General features: G+C 30.8%; 1 protein-coding gene across 11 annotated transcripts in view; it reads right to left on the bottom strand.

The window, feature by feature from the left end:
* Nucleotides 1–24,061, bottom strand: part of LOC143237166 (sodium channel protein para-like) — a 232,121-nt gene that overhangs the window by 50,719 nt on the left and 157,341 nt on the right. For 8 of the 11 annotated variants that reach the window (XM_076476122.1, XM_076476124.1, XM_076476120.1 and 5 more), the window contains 6 exons: nt 22,806–23,003; nt 14,979–15,036; nt 10,746–10,890; nt 9,774–9,959; nt 5,150–5,356; nt 2,074–2,436 (listed from right to left, as the gene is read on the bottom strand). In XM_076476122.1, coding sequence (XP_076332237.1) covers nt 2,074–2,436; nt 5,150–5,356; nt 9,774–9,959; nt 10,746–10,890; nt 14,979–15,036; nt 22,806–23,003 — 1,157 coding nt within the window. The remainder of the gene's footprint in view (nt 1–2,073; nt 2,437–5,149; nt 5,357–9,773; nt 9,960–10,745; nt 10,891–14,978; nt 15,037–22,805; nt 23,004–24,061) is intronic. The other 3 variants (XM_076476127.1, XM_076476130.1, XM_076476128.1) reach the window with 1 other exon arrangement.

The raw sequence follows: 24,061 nt of genomic DNA, 5'->3' as shown, positions 1-24,061 counted from the left end.
TGCAGTAATCTTCAACAGCAAATGAATTGTTTCAAGGCTTGTTTACCAAGTATACCTCTTTTCTATATAGTATAAATAAGATTAACCATTTGTACCATTAACCACTACCATTATTTTGATTTGAAAACATAAAATCATCACTACATCCCAAATGTGTAGTGTAATTATACACAAAATTAATTTTGTTACCTTAATTCAGAAACTTATATAAAACTCATGAAGTATAAAAATATTGAGTAAAATATATTAAAACAATTTGGGTCTCACCAAATTGTTATTGTCTACGGCACCATATTTGGTTCTTCTCTATCTAAAAATCTTGGTAATAGCCTTGCAGTAAAAGTTGCATTGTCTCCATTATAAGGCTGTCATGTCTAAAGCTCACTATATCTCTCCAAAGCTTTCCACAATCCATCTAAAATACAATGATGATTGTTTCTCAGTGCTGTTTCAACAACCCAGTTGCACAAAAATTCACAGGCACAACATCTGGTAGTTTGCCTGTTATTTCTTTGTATGCACTGTATAACGTGAATACTTATTTCAAGCAGTTGCTTGAGGTACTTAAAAGTTGAATGGAAGGTATGAATGAAAGCTTTATCTCTGTGAGCCTATATCCCATTTGGCCTCATTTCTAGATGGATATCCTTCCTGACTATGTTGTGCACTCTTGCCTGGGACACTTTGATGGCTTTTGTCAGTAACCTCTATGTTTACAGATTTTTACCTGTTATAAGACATCACATTTTGCTTACCATAACTGGGGTACAGCTTGTTCTGGATCTCTTTCTGAATAGTCACAATTTCCAAAGTTAATCCACATTACTTTGTTTTCTAATACCATCAGATACAAGGGATATCTTCACCTTGGAAATTCTAAATCTCCAATATATACATATCTTTATAAATAACTTCAGCATTTAAATATTCTGCATTAGAAAGAGCTGTTACATACCCTTTCCAAGAGTGAACGATTTTCTGTGGCATCAAACTACCACTGGAACGCCAATCAATATCAAAATGTTGTTCTGATTATGGCCACTCCACCATGAATTTATATCAGTTGTGGTTGTTATGTGACTTATTGATTTGCATATTCAAAATTGTTTAAATATAACATACTTGGTCCCATGTATGTTTTTAGGATGTAGATTATTTTCAAAGTAAATCATTATTTAACAAATCTAAACAATCAATCATTTTTTGGTTAGACTCTTTCTTTTACTAGATTTAAAAGTTACCTGAATCATCCTATTTTGTCACTTTACTACATAAAGTGGATGGAGTATTTAATTAAAAATGTATTAAATGAACCATTCTTACACAAATAAAATATAACAAAACTGGTAAAAAATACATGACAATAACATTACAGCTTCAATAATTCTATTTCACTACACACTACATTACTGATAAACACATTCTAGTGAGTTAGAAGATACAAAAGAATTATTTTGTAATTACAAAATTAAAAATAACGAACAAAAGGAATAAATAAAATTTTAGCTGTCAAAAATGAAATAGTTCTTGTTCTAGACACTACTAACAGTGTTTAGCTTATTAATATTACATTTTTATGATACAGTCACAATAAAACATTTTTTTATATTTACTTCACATGTGAGACATAAAAAATGAAAATTTCATAAAGTAATTCAAACAGCTTAACATTATGAATGTTTGTACTGGTGCAGAAAAAAACAACAACAACTGTGTATGTAATATGCAGTGAAAATACCAGAAGAGCAGTAGAACTCCAAACATGCATATATAGTGTGAGTAAAGAAAGCATTTGGCAGATTTGAATGAATGGCCCAAAACAATATATGAAAGCATTTGCTAATATTATTGAAATTTTTATTAAAAAACATGTTGAATAAAACACGTAAATTTGCAATGTTAATGATTATTAAAAAATATATCCTAACTTATTACACATCATTTGCAGAGATATTCTAATATTATTTCTAAGTTAACTTACAACAAGGTTAAGTGACCCTTATTTTTAATTTTTTAAGTTATAATTAAGTTGTAAAATAATGATGCTATATTCAAGTGAAAAGTGCAAAGAACCTCATGATAAAGGCCTTGGAGATTCCTTGAGCGAGATCTGAGCTGACTTTCCTTTGTCAAACCTTTTGCAAAAATGTCACCATGGGAGGTATAAGATAAGCGTGATGAGTGGGAGGTATAACTGGAATGTCTAGAGTTCAGATTGGGAAAAACAGGAATTACTATGGCACCATTTTCCTCAGACATGGGTGTTACAGCATTACTATCATCTGCATAGGGAAGATGCTCTTGTGCATCCATGTAAGTTTGAAGCACTAAGGGTTTTCTGTCTCCATAACGACGACCACTACTACGCCAATTAAACTGGCTCCCTCTGCTTCCTCTCCTAAGGTTGAAAGGTGAGCCAGGAAGACTGAGGCTTGCCTAAAAAGTGAAAGGACCTTTGCCATATTGCAGTCAAGTGATCACAATTACAGAAAACTTGACATACATGAAGAAACGTATTTAGCCTGCCCACTATACACTCAAACACCTTTAGCATATCCTTGTCAACACGTGACGTGTTGTAATTTTTGCCATGAAGGCCACTTCATTCAGTATCTGCCCAAAAGAAGAGCTTAAAGTGCCTTAAGAAAGAACAACAGGGTTTAAAGAAAATAGCAGAGAAAATAGTGAAGAATTATTTATTAATGCCATACAATAAGATGTAAGTTACAATTTTAAAAATCATATTAGAAAAAGAGGAATTAAAATATGTAAGCCATAAAATTTTGTAGAAAAGCATGCAAGAAAAAAAAAAATATATATATCTCTTATATACATATGTACATATTCAGCCAATAGCACAAGCTACAATATTGTAAACCCTGCTGTACTTGTCAGTTCTAAGTGCTGAGTGCATGGTGTACAATGCTACTGTATCAAACAATGTGCTTTACTGTGCTTGTTAAGCTTGTTGCTTCTTATCTGAAGACTAAATGAATTAAAAGTTATGGTTATAAACATACAAGTTAGTTAAGTTCTTGAATATTGAACATTTTACATAAAAACATCATTATTTGTATTCTAAATATTTTAATTCTTTACAGTAAGACCCATGAAGAACACAATATAGCTAGTTACAGCACAGGGTACACTAGTATGTTAGTGCAGCTACATAAAGATTTGTTAAAACACAAACAATTGAGTAAAGAAAAAATATATCAAGATTATATAGATATATATAAGTACAGACAGCAAAGGATTTAAAAAAAAAATTATTACTGTGTATTTACCTGTGACCTTGGAAGTTAGTAATTCTCATGAAGAACTAGGCTGAACTTCAGAAAGTTGAATGTAACATAAATTTCAGGCCACTACTTGACTAAGATTACTACATATATCCTACTAAATTGTTTTCACTGTCTTGTGCCTTTTCAAATACTTCATAACAGTTCTTATCATTACCCATCTAACATACTTTTATACACATTTTTTGTGTCATCAATCTGTATAAGTTATGCATGCATAGTTTGGCCAATTTTCTACCGTTAAAGTTCAACAGTTTCAAAGTTACCACACTGAAATGAATTCAAATAGTATAAATGTTCTTTATTTTAATAGTAATAAGTACAAAAAAAAAGTATCTGAATACAAATTCGGTTGACCTCATGAAAATTAAAGATGGTTTTCATTGATTTATGCAGTGAGCATATATTGACAAAACATGTCATCTGTAAAGATAAGCATTACCTTTTGATGGTTGTGCCATAGATACAAAGTTATGTCAACAAAATATAATGTAATTTTTCTAATGTTCTATAATACAAGAATACATCTTTTTTGGCATATCTGTAAGTGTAAGGAATTTAACACTTACTTTATCTATGCACATAACTGGATCATAACAAATTGTTACACATTCATTTATGTAATGTGAATTTTTATGAAACTTCATTCTTTCAGTGAGGCATATATATAAGATGTGTTTCACAATAAAATAGACAAAATAACCAATAATTTTCATTTATGTAAGTATGTATAAAAATTCAATTATGATGTCATCAGAAACATGATGCAGTCATTTAACAGCTCAAATATATATATAATGGAAGCTGTTAAGTATAATGATACCACAAATAAAAGTGTTGTAATTCAACTTTTGTAATATCAAACACGTTTCTAATGGTTTGTCTTATTTTTTTAAATAATAGCACTATGTTTACAGCTTTTGAGCCTGTGTTTTAAATGCTAGGCAATTACAATTTCTTGTCCTTTAAAAAATATTAAATCAACAATTGCTAGGCACATCAACAATGAAAACAAGCTAAAAATTCTACTGGGTTCAAGTCAACTAATACATTCTCTAAATGTAGCGATCTATGCAATAAAAAAGACCAGGAAAACCTAGATCTACATAATTCATTAAAACTCTGTATATCTATGACATATACCCTAGGAAGCAATAAATGGATAAAAAAAAATGGAAACTCCTACACTGTATAATTCTATGAAATCTAGGGAAAATGCAGTTACTAGTAAGCCTGAATATTACAGATAAAAAAAACAACAACAACAAACATATACATATATATATATGTAACTTTAAAGGAAAATTATACTATACGAACAAGGGAACAAAAACTACAATTTGATTGAGTAAACCAATCCTGGCACTGCTGTTGAAAAAAAACAAGACAGCATTAGAAAAGTTTCGATAAGTTTCATAAAATAAAAAAAATTAATACAAAACTGCTATTATGGAATTTTACACTAGAAAATAAGTAAAGAAAAGAGGATGTCGAAAACTGACATATATAACATGTTACAGACCTTTATAGGTAGGTTGAAATATTTATTAAAATAATCTAAAGATGAAATTTAAAGCATAAAATTAATATTTCTTAAACTACAATTTTTTATTTTTTATTTTCTGAAACACCAAGGGTGAATATTTATTTCCATTAAAACTAATATGTTTAACAACAAAGACCTGATTAGAAGACTCTTTGGTATTAGCTGAAAATAAATATTTAATAAATAGAACTTACTGAATTTTCTGAAGGCCCACAATTCATTAAATATTTATAATGAATCACAGAAACTTTGCAAGCACGTAAAAAAGTGTAAAAACAATTTTGAAATGAATGACACTGACCTTTCGAACCTTTCCACTTAACCACGACTTTTGTTCACAAACACTATCACCCTCAGCACTTTTAATACTAGCTCTTTCCTTCATATCCTTTTCTTCTGCCATTTTATCCTGTCCCACAAAAAGTTCATAAGACCTACAAGAAAAATCTGAAGGACTCTTGACTACAGCCCCTCCAGGTTTTTCTTCATTCCCTCCTTCTTCCTCCACCTATGAAACAAGTTTTCAAAAACATTTTTATTTGTAAACATTACTGACAACATCAGTTTTCTGTAACTTATCAGTTTTTTTATGTATTCAGTAAACACTGTACATAAGACTACAAAACAATAAACAGTTGTAAAATGATCTGAAGTACTCAGGAAACTTAAATGTATGAAATTAGAGTATAACAAATGCTAGGAAACCAAAAAATAACACTTCATATCATCTTGATATTTAATTTTGTTTTATAATATATTTATGTCAGTTACAGTGTAAATGCCAAAAAATGCTGTTCTATAGCTGTTCTTATGAGAATAATCATCATTAGTTTCAAACTTAAAAATTATTTGTGTTGTTACATTTTAATAATAAATAATTTTAGTTGTGATTCTACTGACCATCTTAAAGTTTAAAAATATGTAGAATTAATTTTCTTAATAGTCTTAAAAAACAAGTTGGAAGAAAATAATCACAACCAGATGTAAAAAATGAGTTTACAGACAGATATTTCGTCCTTTATCAACATACATTATATACAGTCAGTTGACCCAAGATAATAACTTGCTACATAAAAAGTTGTAGTCTTCTTTTTTTGATATTTTAGAGAGTATTTTCCTGAGACTATTATGAAAATTGATTCTACATATTTTTAAACTTTAAGATGGTCAGTAGAATCACAACTCATTTACTTTACATCTAGTAATTCTTCTACCTTGTTTTGACTAAAAATATTTTAACTTTGATAGTCAATTTTATCATGGCTTAGGTTAAAGGCACAGCCAAGAACAGAGAAGTTAACATGTTCCTAAACTAAAAACGTATTTCTGATAGATACTTACCTCCATTCAATTAGTATTGCCCTCTACTGGTGAAAGGTTTCAATGTTCACAACAGCTTTCCACCTCCCACTTCTGCAATATCCACTTACAAATGATTATGCAACATCTCTTCACAGAGAAGCATGATACAACCCCTCTTGTCATCAGCACCCTCTCCATATTTGCACTCATTAATCACTTTGATATTTGTCAGAAGACCTATAACATATATCACCAGAAATGTGGATGCCGGGTGGGAAATGTGAAAAAAAGGTAAGTATTTAACACAAATACATTTTCAGTTTATGAAAATGTTAACTTCCAATTTGATATCTTACTTTCAGCTCACATAATAGCTAAAATCCCAAGTTAAAATGGTGGAGAGCTGGTGAAAAATTATCCCCCTTTAGGAAGTGCCTAAAGAGAGATCATGAGGTGTGGAACCAAAAAAGAAAATATTACACATAAGTAGTAGACACCACACTACATCAGTTCAAGGTATACTCTTCGCTCTTTCATAACAGTGTCCCAAAAATAAAAGGCAGAAAATAATGAAGAAATCCCATAATATGTATTACTGATTAATGGGATCCCTCGGTGTCAAGTGGCCAGGGTGTAGTAGTAGTTCAACTTTATCCAATACCTGGTAGTATATGGAATTGTGTAACAGTTTCTAAATAGACAGAAGATTACCTGATTTTTTACCTTGAAATGGAAATTAGTAGAGAAGTCAAGCTTCTTTACTAAAATCTATCACCATATGTGCACATTTCCAATCCAACCAACACCTGATCAACCACAAAGTGATATCCAAGAAATGGTAGGAAGGAACAAAGCCTCTCTGATCCAAAACCTAGTGCCACTGGGTATGGTTCTTCCTATTTCCAACCAAGCCTAGTTTTCTGAGAACCACATCTAGAGGATGGTAGATAAAAGGAACATCTCGGCCTGAGGAGCAAACTGTAATATATATATATATATTTGTAACGTGGTGAAGTGCTTTAACCAAAACTTGGTATATCTGGAATTGTACATCAGGTCTGTAGTAGGAAGAGTGTCATGCCATCAACATAACTAGCAGTGACAGAGCCATATTTACATCCAAAGGATGGTAGGAAGGAGGAATGCCACAGTGGGAAAAAACAATCTAACAGATAAAAATATATTAATAAGGTGTAGTGCTACAACTACAACTGGTGACATCTAGAATTGTACATCAGTACTACAGTAGGAAGTACAATATACCACTGACATCCACAGAATACCACTCCCCTACTCCCAACTGAGTGATAGAATGCATCATTCAGGAGGGCATGCCTCAGTGGTTATTCACCCTAGCAGCTAGTGGTAAAGACTACCATACACTACTTGAAAAAATGCATTTGAGAGTCTGGATGGCCATACCATCAAAAAGGCAAAGCTACTATGCTGATGGATCCAATCAACGAACAGCAGGTAGCATCTGTAAAAGCACAACTTGTTTGCAGTAAGTAGAGTCTCAAAACCACTAAGCATCTGAGATGGACAGCAACTCCTGTCTCCTTTACTCATGTGTGTCTATGAATTTACAATCTAATACAAACATATTTATGACACAACGGCCATTAGAAAAAATTATTAGCAGTCATACAGGATACCCCATCTGTAGGTGGTCATAACCTTATCCTGCAACATAACTGTATCAGCATAGATGATGAATCAATGGAGACACACAAGTAATACTTTGCAACATCTGGAATTGTACATCAGGTCCATGGTAGGAAGAGCTACAATATGACTGACATTGAGCATGGTCACAGGTTAGGCACCACTTGCCACAGAGTAGGATCCACAATATATTAGCAAAAAGACCCCTGTAAATAAATAAATAAAAAGTAGTACAGTAAAACTAGTCTGTAGTATAAAGAAAAACGTTGTTAAAGATGCAAGCAGAAACAAGCACATCTGCAGAGTACTGGTGACAACAAGTGATTGAGGAGTGCAAATGTGGAAAGAGTGCTGGTTATGATGGTGTTGTGTTGTGCTCCTGTTAGTGGAGAGCTGTTGCATTATTATTTGGATATGCAGAAAAAATCAAATACAAATTTCTGTTGAACAGAATCAAATTTGATGAAAAAATTATATGAACTCCTATACATACTTTGATATTCTACCTAACTTTATTTTAAAAAATGTGGTTCCATACCTTATGTAGGTGAAATACTTGATGCATTGCAAAATTATATAAACTTCTTTTTTCCCTGAAACTTTAATCAGAAGTTCATTTATTTAAAAGGTCCACTATTTTTTGATTTTGTTTGTTTTAAAGAAACACTCACCTTTCCATAAATCACTTAAATTATCCGTGTGAAAGAAAAGGTCCATCATCAAGCACACCAGTTATTAAGTATGTAATAAATATCAACACTCTGCTTCTAAGCTAACTGCAGTAATTCTGAAAATGCTAAAAAATAACACTTATACATTTATGATATTGATATTTTTACTGTTATACACAGGATTAAGTATATTAAAACAATTTTGTATGTGCAGTTCAGCAAATCACAAAACAACAAAGGAATGTATATAAGGCTGTGCTTAAATGGCATGCATCAGAACCATATTTTGACATCATCTGGCATTTTGTAAGTAATGTGATGCCACCAAAAACCGATAGTTTTTGGAAGGGTACATAACAACTATTTCTGATTCAAAATATTCATAAACCCAGATGGTAATGATGCCATCAGATATAATATTTTAAATTTACAAGATGGGCATATTCCTCGTACTTAATGGAATTGGTAAACAAAGGAATATGAATCAACTCGGGAACCATGACTATCCCATGAAAGACTTGAAAGAAGTCACATGTTCATCATGAACAAAAAGTCTGGCATCTTGTATTAGATGAGAATCTATGAGCACAAAGATCCATGGTTACAATCATTCATTTGCTACAGGTAACAGTATATAACATAATTAAGGAAGGTCTACATTTACTTCCACATTATATCTGTTCAACTGTTGAACACATCAAGTGATTGGAAAATAAAACAGATATTCATGTTATTCCATGCAAAAGCAAACTGGTGAAGTATCTGTGCAATCAGAGTGTTGAAACAGGCACTGGGAAATTATAGTGCTTGTATGTTAAATGGGTATGGAAAACATTGCAATGAAAACTGTGCTGCATGGTTACTTTCAATATGCAAGTATGTCAGATAGACAATGACCATAGGTGTTAACATGAATAACAATGCAGTGGTCATCCAAAATTGTTTTAATACAATGCACTCAATCTCTCTATATATCTTTTTTTTTTTTTTTACAATGCTCATAGTCATAGAGTGTTTTATGCAGGCCAAACTAGTTTCCTGTAGTAACCAGAACTAAAAATTATGTCCATGCTAATCACAGCAGTGCCATACCTGTTATTAATTTTAGCAAAGAGTTTAAAAGAGTTTTTGGTTGACAATTCAACAAGTAACTAAATTATAAATTTTGTATGTCATGTTTTACTGGTAAATCTACTTTAGATTACATACATACATATATATATTTCATCTCTCCTCATACCTCCATATTAATACTTTTGATTTCAGTTACTTAAATATCAATCTTACTATTCTTTCTGCTTCTTCTGCAGCTATTGCAGCCTCTTCAGCAGCTGCTTCTTTTTCCTCTGCCTTCTGTAGATCATCATAGGACATGGCAACAATAGCTAGGATAAGGTTGACCAAATAAAATGACCCAAGAAAAATGATCAGAACAAAGAAGAGCATGTGCCAAGGGCCTGCAGATTTTAGCACCTAAAAATCAACAATACATGTGATTTCTTACTTAGAATATGCTTTACAAACTCCAATATAAATAGATTATTTTGTGTAAAGACACTTAAAATTACATGTATTTGTACATTCTGAAAAGTAATGTTAATATTCTAAAGATGTAAAGAAATGGTATCTGGTCACTTTTGCCTGAACAACACCTTATGTAGCATGTGGGCTACACAACCACCTCTAATTTGAAACTGTTGCTCAGAGAGACAGAAGCAGCAGCCAGTATACATCAACTAATGATTACAGCAGTACTCTCAAATTAAAAATAGAATTGAGCATCACTCTTACAATGTTTGGACGACTGCAAGTATAGGGCAAGTTAAGCAACATATAAGCTTCAATATCTGACCTTCTAATCCAAAGCCCTGTATGTAATAACTAGCCCACATCTAGACCTAAATAAAAAAAAACTGCATATGTCATTGTGGTGAATGTACATCTTATTAAATAAATAATATTTTATCTACAGAAATAATAAATACACCTTCACTTTTTTTATTTCAAACTTCAGAAGTCAGACTGTACTTTAAAACAGAATATGAACATTACACCAAGTATATTTACATATACCAGTAACAAAAACAATATCAGTCAATATGTAAGTTTTAATTTTATGTAAGAAACATCCAGTGAAATCACTAAAATCATTTAATAGGGAATAATGAAAACTGTTTGATATAAATACTTATAATTTCATTTAGAAATTTACATACAGGGTATCTACAATGAAATTTAAAACCAATATTTCTTGCTTACCATTTGATATAAAGATTCCCAAAGATCTTGGGTCATGAGTCTGAATGCTGATAAAAGAGCCCACCCAAAGTTGTCAAAGTTTGTATAACCATAGTTGGGATTTTTTCCAAGACCTTGAAGACATTCATATCCTTCTGGGCAGGTTCTGTAAAAACAAAAAAAAAACTATTGTTAACTTTGATAAAGATTTATTTTTTCATACTCAAAGGTAATAAAATAAGTTAGCAAAAGTATTGAACTTGGTGAAAGCAGGAAGATTGGTAGAATGGGGATATATTTCTAAACAATTAAAGCTAAAGGTTACTTTTAAGAAAATAATCATAACTTATTATCTATTCTATATTATTTCTGTCCTTTATAACCATACTACCATATTTTTCATATTTGGAAGTACTATAAAACAGAATTATCTTCCTTCACCCTTCAACTGATTATAACATTTAATTATACCATTTTTTGTTATAATCGTTGTATTAGTACAAAATAAATATAACATACATGAAAAAAAGTCCAAAACATTATCAACAGTTATTAGACACCTTCCAAGTAAAGTATGAAAACATGATAATCACATTTCTAGAAAAAAAAACATTTTTGCATCTCCCATGAAGAGAAAATTTTTTGCAACTAATTAAAGAGTTAACAACCTAGCAGCTATATATTAATAACATGTTGAACTCAAATTATTACTTCTAAAAAACATTATATTTTGACATACTTTTATGAATTTGTCATCTTTAAAATAAAATTAATTAAAAAGTAAAATATGTTAATCTAAAAATTTATCAAATTAATAACAACAATAAAACATTTTCTAAAAATATAACAAACCTATTAAGTCAAAACCTGTCATTACTTTTTATATTAATGTCTCTAAGATTAACTATGTATTAAAAACTCCAACAGAAAATCAAACTAAATGTTTAATTGTTTTCTGATAATTTAAAAGTTTTTCAAAATAATTTGTGAATCAATATTCATTTATTTAAAATGACACTTGTAGATTTATTATATCAGTTAATTCATATTTTGAGTATCTTTAACTAATAATTTCAATATTCTGACAGTGTATCTTCTTTGCAATAAATAAACCAATCATAACTAAGTATCATTACTCTAGAACCCTTGGTGATAAATTAGTTTCTTTTAACTTCATTCTTAATTTACTTTTATACTTATATAAGAAATCAAGCTCCACATTTCTTTATATGCATCATCACTGTCATACTGTTACATAAAATTTAACACAGAAACTCTTCATGAAAAAATAAAAAATAATAATTTATTTCATTCAGTCAATGAACTGTAAAACTTTAAAACTCTCTCTTCATGTACCAAGATCAACAGATTAATGGAAATTACTCTTGTGTGAAAGTTTCAATGTTAAAATTTTCTTTATCTGAAAATATATTTGTGATAGATATTCACCTCTCCATACAGATAGAAGCTTGATTCTTTTGCCATCTGCTAATGAGATGTGCATACTCACATTAGTTAGGAGCTTTTAGTTACCTCCTATTAAAAAAAAATGTGTTTAACATAAACTGTGCTAGTGCATGATGTCATCATCGTGTAATGATAGCCCTCCATCAATATAGAGGTGATACAACCTCTCTGCACAGTAGCATCCCGTAAGCACTTTCACTTGAGTTAACTTCATTCTTAGATGAGACAAGAAGAAAGTGCACCAGAAAATGGAATGGCAACTAAGAGGATGTTCAGAGATGAGCATCAAACAGGAATACATTTTAAAATAAGGAAAATACTAACTTCTGAGACAGGAAGAAGAAAGCCAGGATGTTGAAATGGGAGACATGAATTTAGCAGGCCTAGAAAAGGGAACAGAAGAGTGAAGTTGAAAAAGATGAGAAGCCAAAGCAGACAATAAAGACTGAAGCTAGATCTGCAGTGAATCAGGAGCATTTATGAAGACCTTCAGGTAAAGAAATGTAGCCTAACAAAGATCAAGGAGGCAAACATAAGGGGGGCATATATTAGTTAGGAAAGAACCTCATCCCAGTAAGTTTGTAGAGCAAAAGAAGAAATACAGACCAATAAAAAAAAAAAAAAGAACCTCTCCAGAAAATCCCTGTATGATGAAGTGATGAAGGAAGGTGGTAAGAAAAAGTGAAAGCATGAAAACTGAGTATTAGAAAGGGAAGTGGAAGTTAAGAGGTTTGTCTCCTCAAGCAAATAAAGAAATTCTAAATAATGGGAATTAAAGAACATAAATGATGAATGGTTGTAAGCCAAAACAAAAAGAGTCAATGCAGAAGAGGAAGATGGGGTATTTATTTATACACATTCACTTGAAAAATAAGTCTGGATGAACCCTAATGTCAGGTGAAGGAGAGAAAACAAATTGATGTTGAGCATGGGTATCACATAATAAAGTAAGGGAGAAATTCAAAAGACACAGGTAAAGAGAAAGAAAGGAATATATTTGTGAAATCATGTCAAGGAAAAGGATCAAAGGAAAAAAATTATGTTACTGACAGATAAGACTATGACTAGAGCAAACCCTGATGTAGGAATAGCCAATGAGAATCATCAACATTATATTTAAAGTGGATAGATGGAGAATCTGCTTATTGGATGAGAGAAGGAGACCTAGCATGCATGAACGAACTTGCAACATGTTAAACAATAGCTGTCATATCCTTCACAGATAACAAACTCCCATTAGCTACAAGCCCCATGTTAGTAACATCGTCACTATCATGGAAAGAAGTAGAAGTTACCATCACTTGAGAATTCATAATGGCAGAAAATCACCAATTTTTTCTAAGTAAAATTAAAAAAAATGGTTATGTGAATCATTAATAGTAAAATACTAAATAAGGTAAACTAAAAAAAAATCAAGTTAGTAGGAAATCATCACACATCTCATGTAAATGATTAACAATTTTGAAACACCTCTGTTCTAGACAATGCCAAAGAAAAGAATGAAATTGGCTTGAGCAAAAGTGCTTAGAGAGAGCTACTGTATAAAGAAGTTGTGCTGCCTTCTTACTGGCAGAGGGCTATCACTGCATGATGAGGACAACGTGCACTAGTGTAGTTTATGTTAAACATATGTTTTTTTGGAGGGAGGCTGCTCAAGGCATGCAAATCTTGTAGGCAAATGAAAAAAGAAATTGAGTCATTGTTTGTGAAGAGGTGAGGTACTGTCTCAGAAGAACCAACTTACAATTAAATTATGTATAACATTAATACGATAAACCTGTCATATTGATTTTTTTTTTAAAGATTGAAATAAGCTGCTTTGCTTTCAAAATTAAGAAAAAAACAGAAGAGGAAGCTTTTATTGAATATTTTTTCTATAAAATCAGTGAGCTTAAAAATGCAAATTCAAATACCTCTATCTTCCCACTCCCTATTTAAAATTGTTGTTTGTTATTTGGATGACAAGACTAACAACTGAATTTCATTACCTCTGATAGGTACAGCACAGATAGCCCATTATGCAGCTTTGTGCTTAACTTGAAACAAACAAATAAAACTTGAATGATTATATTATATTTGTGGATACTCTTCCTACAGCACATGCTTTTCTATATCAAATAACTCTTTTTTTCTTTAAGAAATATCGTGGCAATAAAAGATGTTCCTTGTTCATAGTTTTTCATTAGTTTTATGTTAATATCATTATCTTTAGTCTTTGTTTATTTCTGACTAATCATATATATGTAGTAATAATAATTTATGTATGTTTTTATGTTTGAATCTCTCTCTTTTATGTGAAATTTTATTTCTAAGTGATAACAAGTGGTCATTTCACTCATTTACGCTATACCACTTTCTACTACCCTCCTATTCTAAACTACATATCATATCCACCACTGATCTCTAAAATACTCATCAAATCTCCTTCACTAAACTCATTTCAGGTAATATTTAATTAATGATTCATTTTTATGTAGGTTATGTAACATTTACACATGTACAATTACTGTTTTTGTAATATGCCTACTGCATAACTATTACATCGAATGTCACTGTAATTGGATAATCTTTGCTGAATGTATATCATTACATAACTATGAGAGATGGAAGAAATTGTAATCCTTTTACTTTTTGCTGTATGAGCATGCACTTATAATAAAACTCCTCAATATGTTATATAATTCTTACATGTGATAAGCTCGGTGTTCCTGCTGTAAAAACAATTTCTTGGTATGTGACTTAACATATCCAATATGCTATAAATATGAAAAATGCAGATTAACTTACTTTGTACCACTAGTGTTTCCACAAAGTGGATAATTTCCATCTTCTTCATACCAAAATGCTGTAAAATCAAAAACGTTTTATGAAATTTTAATTAAATTCATCCACTTAGACTAATCCCATGAATATGCATGGGTCCAAGTGCATATGTCATGACCTATTTTTACAAAATCACATTCAAAATTTAATTTATAACTTAGTTTATAATCCAAATTTTAATTTTACTTAAATTCTAATTTCTGGATTTCAAAAGGAAATATTTAACAAAACAGTTCATTATAAACACAAACTATTCAAAGGATGAATTAAAAATTTATCAATACATTTGTAGAATGCACTAAAGAAACTTTCCAACCTTTTAATGCATTTCAAACCAATAATTCACATGTTCCTATGTGTCTGATAGACATGTTTACAATCAACAGAAATAGCATATTGTCATCTACAGGAGTCTTAAGTTTGTTTGTTTAGTTTTAGCAGACAGAGAAGGTAGTTTGCAAAAAAAAAAAAAAAGTTGATGTGCATTGAATAAAGCTACAGCTTTGAGCAGTAATGGATTTTTTAAACCTATTTATAGATTAATTAGAAAGCCAGAAAAAAATAAACGTAGGTTTGGGCCATTATATTCTAGTGTGTGACATATATTTTGTGTTATAAAATATAAACCTAAAAGCTAAATGAATTATTTCTTGGACAGTGACAAAAAAATAGGGTTATTGAGCACAGCACATGAGCACAAACAAAGTCAGAAACATCCTAGGTTAGATAACAAAAGTTCAATGAAAAACATTTTTTGAAATCAGTCAATTATGAAACTCTGAGTATGTGCATTGTCTGACTTTAACAAGTTCATCTGTTTACCCTAAGCTTGCTTTACCACTGTGACATCTTTCTTTTGTACACAGGATTCAAAGTACAGTAATAAAATGAAAGAAAAGAAAGCAGATGTGAAAAGGCTATAAAATGCTGCTGTTAGGGTACATAACTGTAGCTTTCTGTTACAATCTGTTGTCGCTATAAAAAAAAGCATTATTAAATTTATTTCATACTTTCAACCATTTATTTCACATTATGTTGATGATTTTGCTACTCTAAGTGTTGGGGAAAAGTAATGTATAACGTTTTACAAAAAAATTGATATTCATTTGAAAGATTCTAAGGGTCATGCAAATGAAATATAAATAATGAAAAATAAGTGTTTTTATTCTTAGCACAAAATTCATCTTTCACTGACTCATTAAAGACTTTGCAAATTCATGGACAACATTTTGGTAAATTTAAACTTTAAAAACTCAAATTTTTTGTGTGCAATGAACATGTAATATGTACGCAAATACTGTCAAATTTCATGAAAATACACTAAGAACATTCAGAGTTATAGCATGTGTTGTTTCATGGTTACATGGTAGTTACAATGTTGGTCAAAATAACAGATCCTGTAAAAACAGGAACAAACAGTGTTATATAGATCATTATTGCTTTTCCTCACTTTGGTATGCTCTACTGATTGATTGTCAATAGTGAGCAAGAATTTTAGTTGGTCAAAAATCACAATTTTTGAATGAGCTTTCTTTTATCTTATAAAGACTTGTGTAAGTAAACACTTAGAATCTTTCAAATTATAAATCATACTGTACCATCTCTACTATTCTGGCACAATCCTCACTTTTGAGAATTGGCAGGTACCATCTAGAAACACCAGTATATCAACTGGGATGAAGGGTGAGTCGAGGTAAGTACCTATCTGAAATACATTTTTAATGTAAGAAAATGCTAACTTCCAAAATGGTACCATCTCCTCTCTTCCAAAGATAGAATCCCACATTGCAAAGGTGGAAGGGCAGGTGAAGCCACAACAATATTCAATGAAGCAAAGAGCAACCATCTTGAAAGAACAGGTGTGCCATAATAAGAAAAAAAGGCACATCTGTGGGGTATAGCACTGTTTCTGGAACTATTATGCTCTTTGCCCAATAACAAACCCAATAGTACATATAGGGCAGAATATAATAGGTAGGTGCCATAGCCTTAAGAAAGAGACATACAACATCATTCTGTGGAGTAGTGCAGTATAATTATAACATAAAACAGCACAGTGTGGACAAAAATGGAACGTCTGATGTATAATCGACAATGGGTCCAAACAAATATTTACCAAGGGTAGAGTCCTGGGGAACACTGGAGCATGTAAACTGCTGTCAAACCCCACAAAATATCTTGTGGAAATGCCTTGTCAACAATATTGTGAGAAACAAGGGCAATCCTCCCAGTAGGAAAAAAACTCAAGGGAAGGTGCTTTTAATAAGTTGTTTTATGAAATATTGTTGAGTAGCTCAGAATCAACCCATTATCAATAGATAAGAAGTAATTCATCCACATGTGTAGCAAGCATTAGTTAGTCACAGTAAAGTGTCTGATAATGGGACATAAGTATACGTGGCTAGGGTTAAAGGACCACAAATTGTAAATGAATAGGCCAAATGCTGTCCACCTGGGTGAAAATATCCAAGAGATAAAATAATGAGATCAACAAGTGTGGTTTGCCTATCAAAACCCAGAGAAAAGCACTTTAGATACATAAAATTAGGCCAAGGGTGGTCCACCCACGCAAAGACATCTGAAACAAACACTTTGGGATACTACAGAGTATGTGAAGCATGGTCCATCTGGGCAGAAAACATCAGTAGACTAGTTACATCCTTCCTCACAACAGAATCGTAATGTGAAAGGAAAAAAAACTGATGGCCAAAAGTAAGACATAAACTCCTTAACAGACATCACTGACCCTTTGAACTGGAGACTCATGAGAACTGTTGTCTACTAACAGGAGAGTTTCATCATTTGCAATGTTAAATCTCAAATTAATATGAACAACTTAGAATTTCAAAAACAAAAGTATGTCTAAAACAAACAAGTGGAAACAATGGAAATCAAAACTTAAAATTGAAACTGATATAAATCAAGCACAATCAACATTCTGTAGTTACATGAAGAATGAATTAAAACATATGTCTACGCATCAGAATGCCAATTGAGAAAGTGAGAATTGTGCTGTAATAGTAGAGAAATCTAGCTGCACTATTTTAGATGGTGCAATATGATTGGTGGAGAGTAGTCACATAATCAACACGTTCTGAAATGGTATGAAAGTAAGGGGTGTAAAAAACTGATGCACTGTAAACAAAAAATATTTTTAGCAATGTTTAGAGAACAAACCAGAATTGAGATAGCTTTATGTGGCAAGACGTTGTACCATTTCAGAAATCTTAGTTCAAAACATAATGCTGTGTTGAACACACAGTAAGGCCTTTGCTTATTATGAGGATGTACTTAGTATGTTCCCTGTTTTTATTCCCATGGATCATATAGATATTCTCTGTTAGCAAATTTTCAAATTGAATCCAATGATATATGATTTAAAGAGATGTTTTGTGATAAAACATATAATAAATAAATTAAATGTAAAATTTTAATTTTTTTATAAAATTCTAAATGTTCCCATGGTTCCTGGTAATAAAAAAGTGTTTGATTGGAAAATTATTAAATTTTTATGCTCACAAATTATAAAAATTGAGTAAAGACAGTTTTAATTTTCAAAAGATTATATGGGACCTGTATCATAAAAGAAAGGTATATGGCTTACATATTAAACATCTTTTTTACTGATGTCTTTGCTAATGAAAGGGAAAAAGTAATATCCTATTTGATTAATTTGTTTAAAGGTGGAAAACATATTTTCTTAAGTTCTATTGATGTTCAAAAGAAAGCAGTTTCAAAGATATTTCGACAACTTTTTAAGAGAAAAGCCTCTGACCACAAGTAGATTTGCCCCAAATTTCAAAAATGTTTATTTCAGAAATAATGGATACAAGTTTCATTACTGAATGACTGTGAATGCCAGTCCTATTTCAAGAAATAAGAGGGCAAAAGTTACACTCCAGAAATCACAGGACTATTAAGTTTGAAATCTTATTACCAATTAAAATGTTGAAATCTGCTGTCACAGATTGTTAAGGAAATTTTCTAGAAAAGTGACATTTAGTAAATAATACTCAGAATGGTTTTAGAAAAAAAAAAATATTTATCCCTTCTTTATTAGGTTTAGGGAGAACATAACATTAATGACTAGAATAAATACCAAAGCAGCATTATATCCACTGAAAATTCTAACAATTATCCTAAAATTCTGGGAAAATATGATTCTGTAGAGAAAGTGTTTCTTATTTGAAAAGATGTAGACAATCTTAATGAGTGAAGATAATGTTAAAAGTTCTTGAATACAGTTATAAATATTTTGATTCTAAGAGTAAGAAGGTTATTGAAAAGAGTCTGTTTATTTGAAAGGACTGTTTTATGGTATTGTGCATAATTTTGATTTCCTTATTACAGTAATGATCTTGGTATGGTAAAGAGTGCACAGTTATTTTAATGAATCCTGTTTTTAAAAAAATTGAGCTCTGAAGAGTGGCTTAAAATCTTGCTTTTAAAGTCAAATAATTACTTGCCCTTTAAAAGAATTATTTTTCTGGAATATGTATTACAATTTGGTAATGCCTGTTGTTAGTTTCATTAAAATTGTAGTTCTATTAACACATGGTTGGGAAGGGCTACATTTAAATTGAGTTAATTGGTTTAGTTTTATTGAATGGAGATGTACCCTTGATGAAGCAAATTATCAGGTCACATAAAGTTGATCTTACTTTCTTAAATGGACTAGTTATAGAAAAGACATTACAGAAAGTATTCTAAGAACTGGACTTACAATAGTATAAGAATTAACATTAATATCCTTTGTAATTATGTTCAGTTCATTCAGAGGAACCTTCAACAAGTTATGTTATTAACCTAACAGTTATTATACTACATGTATTGATTTGTCATTAACAATTACATTCCTCAAATGAAAAAAAACATGGAATAAATTTATTTCACATGTATGACAGAAAAATAGACTCACAGGGACATTTTATCTTTTGTATGTTTTTGGTGTAAAAATGGTTTCCATACTTGTAAAAACTCATTTAGTACTTAAAAAAAAAACCTTGAACACGTGACATGTAACCTTCATATTCCCAATATTGAATGAGTATTATATCTCACATAGAGCAATACAGAGACTGAAAACACTGTTACGAGTAGGAATACCAAACTAATGAATACAGGGAGAGTGGTCATAGAGGCATTTTGTGGTTTTCTGTTATTCGTAATTCAGACTAATTATTAATAATATATTTTTTTACTGAATATTTTGAACGCCTTTTCTAGTAGTAGTCATTACATAATTATACTTTGTATTATTGTCATAAACACAGTTTTCAAACTAAGTGGAAATAGAGGGGGTAATACACACACACATATATACACACATATATACACACACACACACACACACACACATAGCTACAGTCATACTTATTTACTTAAGTATAATCCCCATTAACCATCTTATTCTAATTACTTGTTTATGCAAAAGTAATGTTAAACCTTAGCTTTAATGTAATTACTAACTGATAGATGAAATAAATAAATAAATTCACAGTATATTTACAAACACATATATGGCTACCTGTATTGAGCTCACTATTTTCAATATATTTACTAGCAGAAATACCACCCTACATGCAGATTTTTGTCCTAGTAATTACTAATTATAGTATTAAACTGTAAATGATGGTTTATATATATAAAAAATGATGCCATTTATTGAAAAAATATCTTTTTAAGAAGTCAAGTTTATTAGTACTACATTTAAAAATTACATAAAGATATAATCAGACTCTCATGTACAGCCCTAATGAAAGTTGTGTTCTACAATAAAAAAATGGTTGTTGCACGTACAGCAGTTATTTTTCTATTTATCTTAATCTTGAAAATCCAAAGTGTACATTTTTATTTTTGTTTGAGCTGCCACTTAATAGATATTGAGATTATTTTGATTACATACATAGGCATAAAATATTGTCCACTTTAGAAGATAGTTTAACTTGTTGAGTAGTAAGAACTGGAGGATTACATCAATGAAACTATACATTAAAGTTAAGAAACGGCGTTTCTTAATGTCTCTACAATTACTTAAACTTCTAACACAAAACTTTTATAAAAAATCTCACAACAGACAACATGACCAACCAAGTAATTTATCTATTCAGAATGAAATAAAAAAGCAAACTTATGGATCATTAACCTTAGTTTCTAATAAATCAATTATAATTGGCGAGATGCTGGATGACTGGAGATTGGCCAATGTCTCACTAATTTTTAAAAGAGGAAAATGAAACAGACAATGTCTAAGTAATTACCAACCAGTTACTCATACATCAATGATTTTCAAATTCCCAGTCTATAATTAAAGAAATTTTACAAGACGTTTGTGCAAATTCCCTGTTATTAAGTGAATGTTAGTCTGTCTTTAAATACTTGTGCCTTTTCACAATACAAACAGGGGTCCTTATCATATTAATCTATCTCACATCTTTAAATTTAAAAGAGATTATCTCTTACCTTTCATTTTTCAAGAGATAAAATAAGTTGAGATCTTAACCTATAAGATAATCCTCCCATGCCCACAGTCATCTTATTAAACTTCCTATGAACCCTTTTCAATAAGGCAATATATTTTCATACACAAGAACAAAACTGTGTACAGTATTCCAAGTGAGGCCTATCTAGTAATTTTCACTGCAGTTCTTATTGCTCCCTTTAAACATAGAAACAACTTTAGCAACTATTCAATCCTCACATGCCTGCCTGGTATTGAGATAGCAAATATGACAGATTGAGGTTTTCTTATCTGATCTCTGACCTTCTTTAAAGCACTGAAAAACCCATCTTGTCTGGTACTTGTGGTTTGTCTCTAATTTCTGTAGCTGAAACTGCAACATTAGAAAAGGTTTGAAAGGAGACTGGAAGAATACTTTAGATACCAGGGTTGAATAGAAGAAAAAGTGGGTTCTATATTTACTGTTGAGCAAGGTTGTAGTGGAAAATAAATCCTAACTAAGCCAAATGGCCTGTTGTTATCCCTTGGAAATGAAACAAACAATTAAAATTTTATTATAATTAAAACCCATCTGCTATCTATTCTCCCACCACACCATGAAATTCAAATCATTTTTTAAAACAACAGCTGTGTCGTCATAGCCAGCAACAGTAAAGACCTTATCACCAGCAGCAAATTTAAATAACTTATTTACCCTTCCTTCATCTGTGTGATTTGTGTAAATCAAAACAGAACAAATGTCCTAACATTATTAAGCCTTGAAGTACCCCACTTGTTACATTAGTCCAATTGTAGTATTAGATTAAAACACTGATAGCACGATCTATGAAAAATGATGACAATAACTTTATGATACAAGGTATTAAACTTACTTAGATAGTGGTAATAGATATATAATTTTGTTCTGTAGAGTCCCTCCAGAAAAGTAGAAAATATATACAATTTAAATAAAAAGTATTTTACCAGTATGTAGAATGATTCTGCATATGCATTCTTTTTGCTTTAGTCTTGTTGTTAGGGACCTGCTAAAATTGCATGCCATTTTTAGAAATATTGTAACAGAGAAGCTTTTGGGTATTAGCCTGACTTAAATTTGAAAGTAAATGTTATTCTAAATACTTCTAATAGTTACCAAATAAAGCATTATTACAAACTATTATATATATTTATAATACACTTCTGAGAAAAAGTTAGATAGTGTTTTATATCTCAAAAGCAATTTATATGTATATATTCTACAAATCTGTTACAGGAATAACAAACAGGAAACTATTCAGCACAAAGAAAACAGTGCAGAAACTCACCAAATAAACAACGTAAACAGTACTTACTTTCATTATTTATAAAAATTGCATATTCAGCATGAGATAGGTTGGCAGGTGGAATTTCAACACATTTTTGAGTCAGGACACCCATATATATTTGCAATCCCAATAAGGCAAAAACAGATAAAGAGAAGACTGTCAGAATAATCACATCCTTAAGATTCTTCACTGACTCTATCACTGCACCAACAATGGTCTTTAGACCTAAGCAATATTGATAATAAAACTAAAGAATTAAAAAAAACTGACCAGCAAGTTACCACTTAAAGATATTTACTTACTAGTAAAATACTTTAGGCTATGAGCTTTGTTTCACATACTTACAACTCTGTATAGATTTTTGAAATGTAGGAAATATTACAAAGTATCCTGTGGTAAAGATATGGCTAAGTTACAAATACATATTTCAATCACCAATAATTCCTGAAATTAACCTGTAGCATCATCAAAATTACATATTCCATCTTAATTAAAACGATTTTACTGATATCACAAACCAACATTGCTTTAAAAGAGTTTCTTAGTTATTTAGTTAATTGAGGTATCACTTTTGATTTAAAATGGTAAAACTTTATAGAAAATATTCTTTCAGCAGGAGTGAAATATCAGGTTTCATAAGTGGAAGAAATAAATTTGAACAAAATTCATCAAATAAACCTGTATTACTTAATATGCATTGAAAAAACACAAACTACATATCCTATATATATTTAACTTTTTCCAGAAAACAAAAAGCTGATATGAAACAGGGGTGTGAAATCTCCCGATTAACTTAAATGACGCCCCTTAGGTATTCTTGACAATCCCAAAATATTCTTACAAGTTCCAATCTATTTTGTTTTTCCTACCTTAAAATAAAAATAGTTTTTAGCAATACTGCTACTATAATGTTACATTGCGTCTACACTGGATAGGTATTCTAATGGTAATCGTCATTGTGTATGTTATTTTTATTTTATACAAGATCAATCACATCATTATTAGTATCAATACCTTAGCATTAATTAATCCTAGGTTAAGGTCAGAGCATTAACTTACTGAGTCGGAATTACCTAACTAAATGAAAATGATTAGATGTTAGACTAGTTTAAATGTTTTAATGTAATATTTATTGATAAAGTTTTAATACGTGCCATGTATATAATAACAGTATATTACATTCGTTTTTTTCGTATTAAATGTTTTGTTAATATGTAAGAGGGTCAGGTTCACAGATACAAATAACACTAGATTGGCCAGTCATTCTGGCGAAAGTGCGCATG

The sequence above is a fragment of the Tachypleus tridentatus genome, chromosome 13, assembly GCF_004210375.1.
Source record: "Tachypleus tridentatus isolate NWPU-2018 chromosome 13, ASM421037v1, whole genome shotgun sequence".
In the NCBI taxonomy this organism is placed as follows: Eukaryota; Metazoa; Arthropoda; class Merostomata; order Xiphosura; family Limulidae; genus Tachypleus; species Tachypleus tridentatus.
Note: the sequence above shows the minus strand (reverse complement) of the source record. Positions and strands in the feature narration are given on the sequence as shown.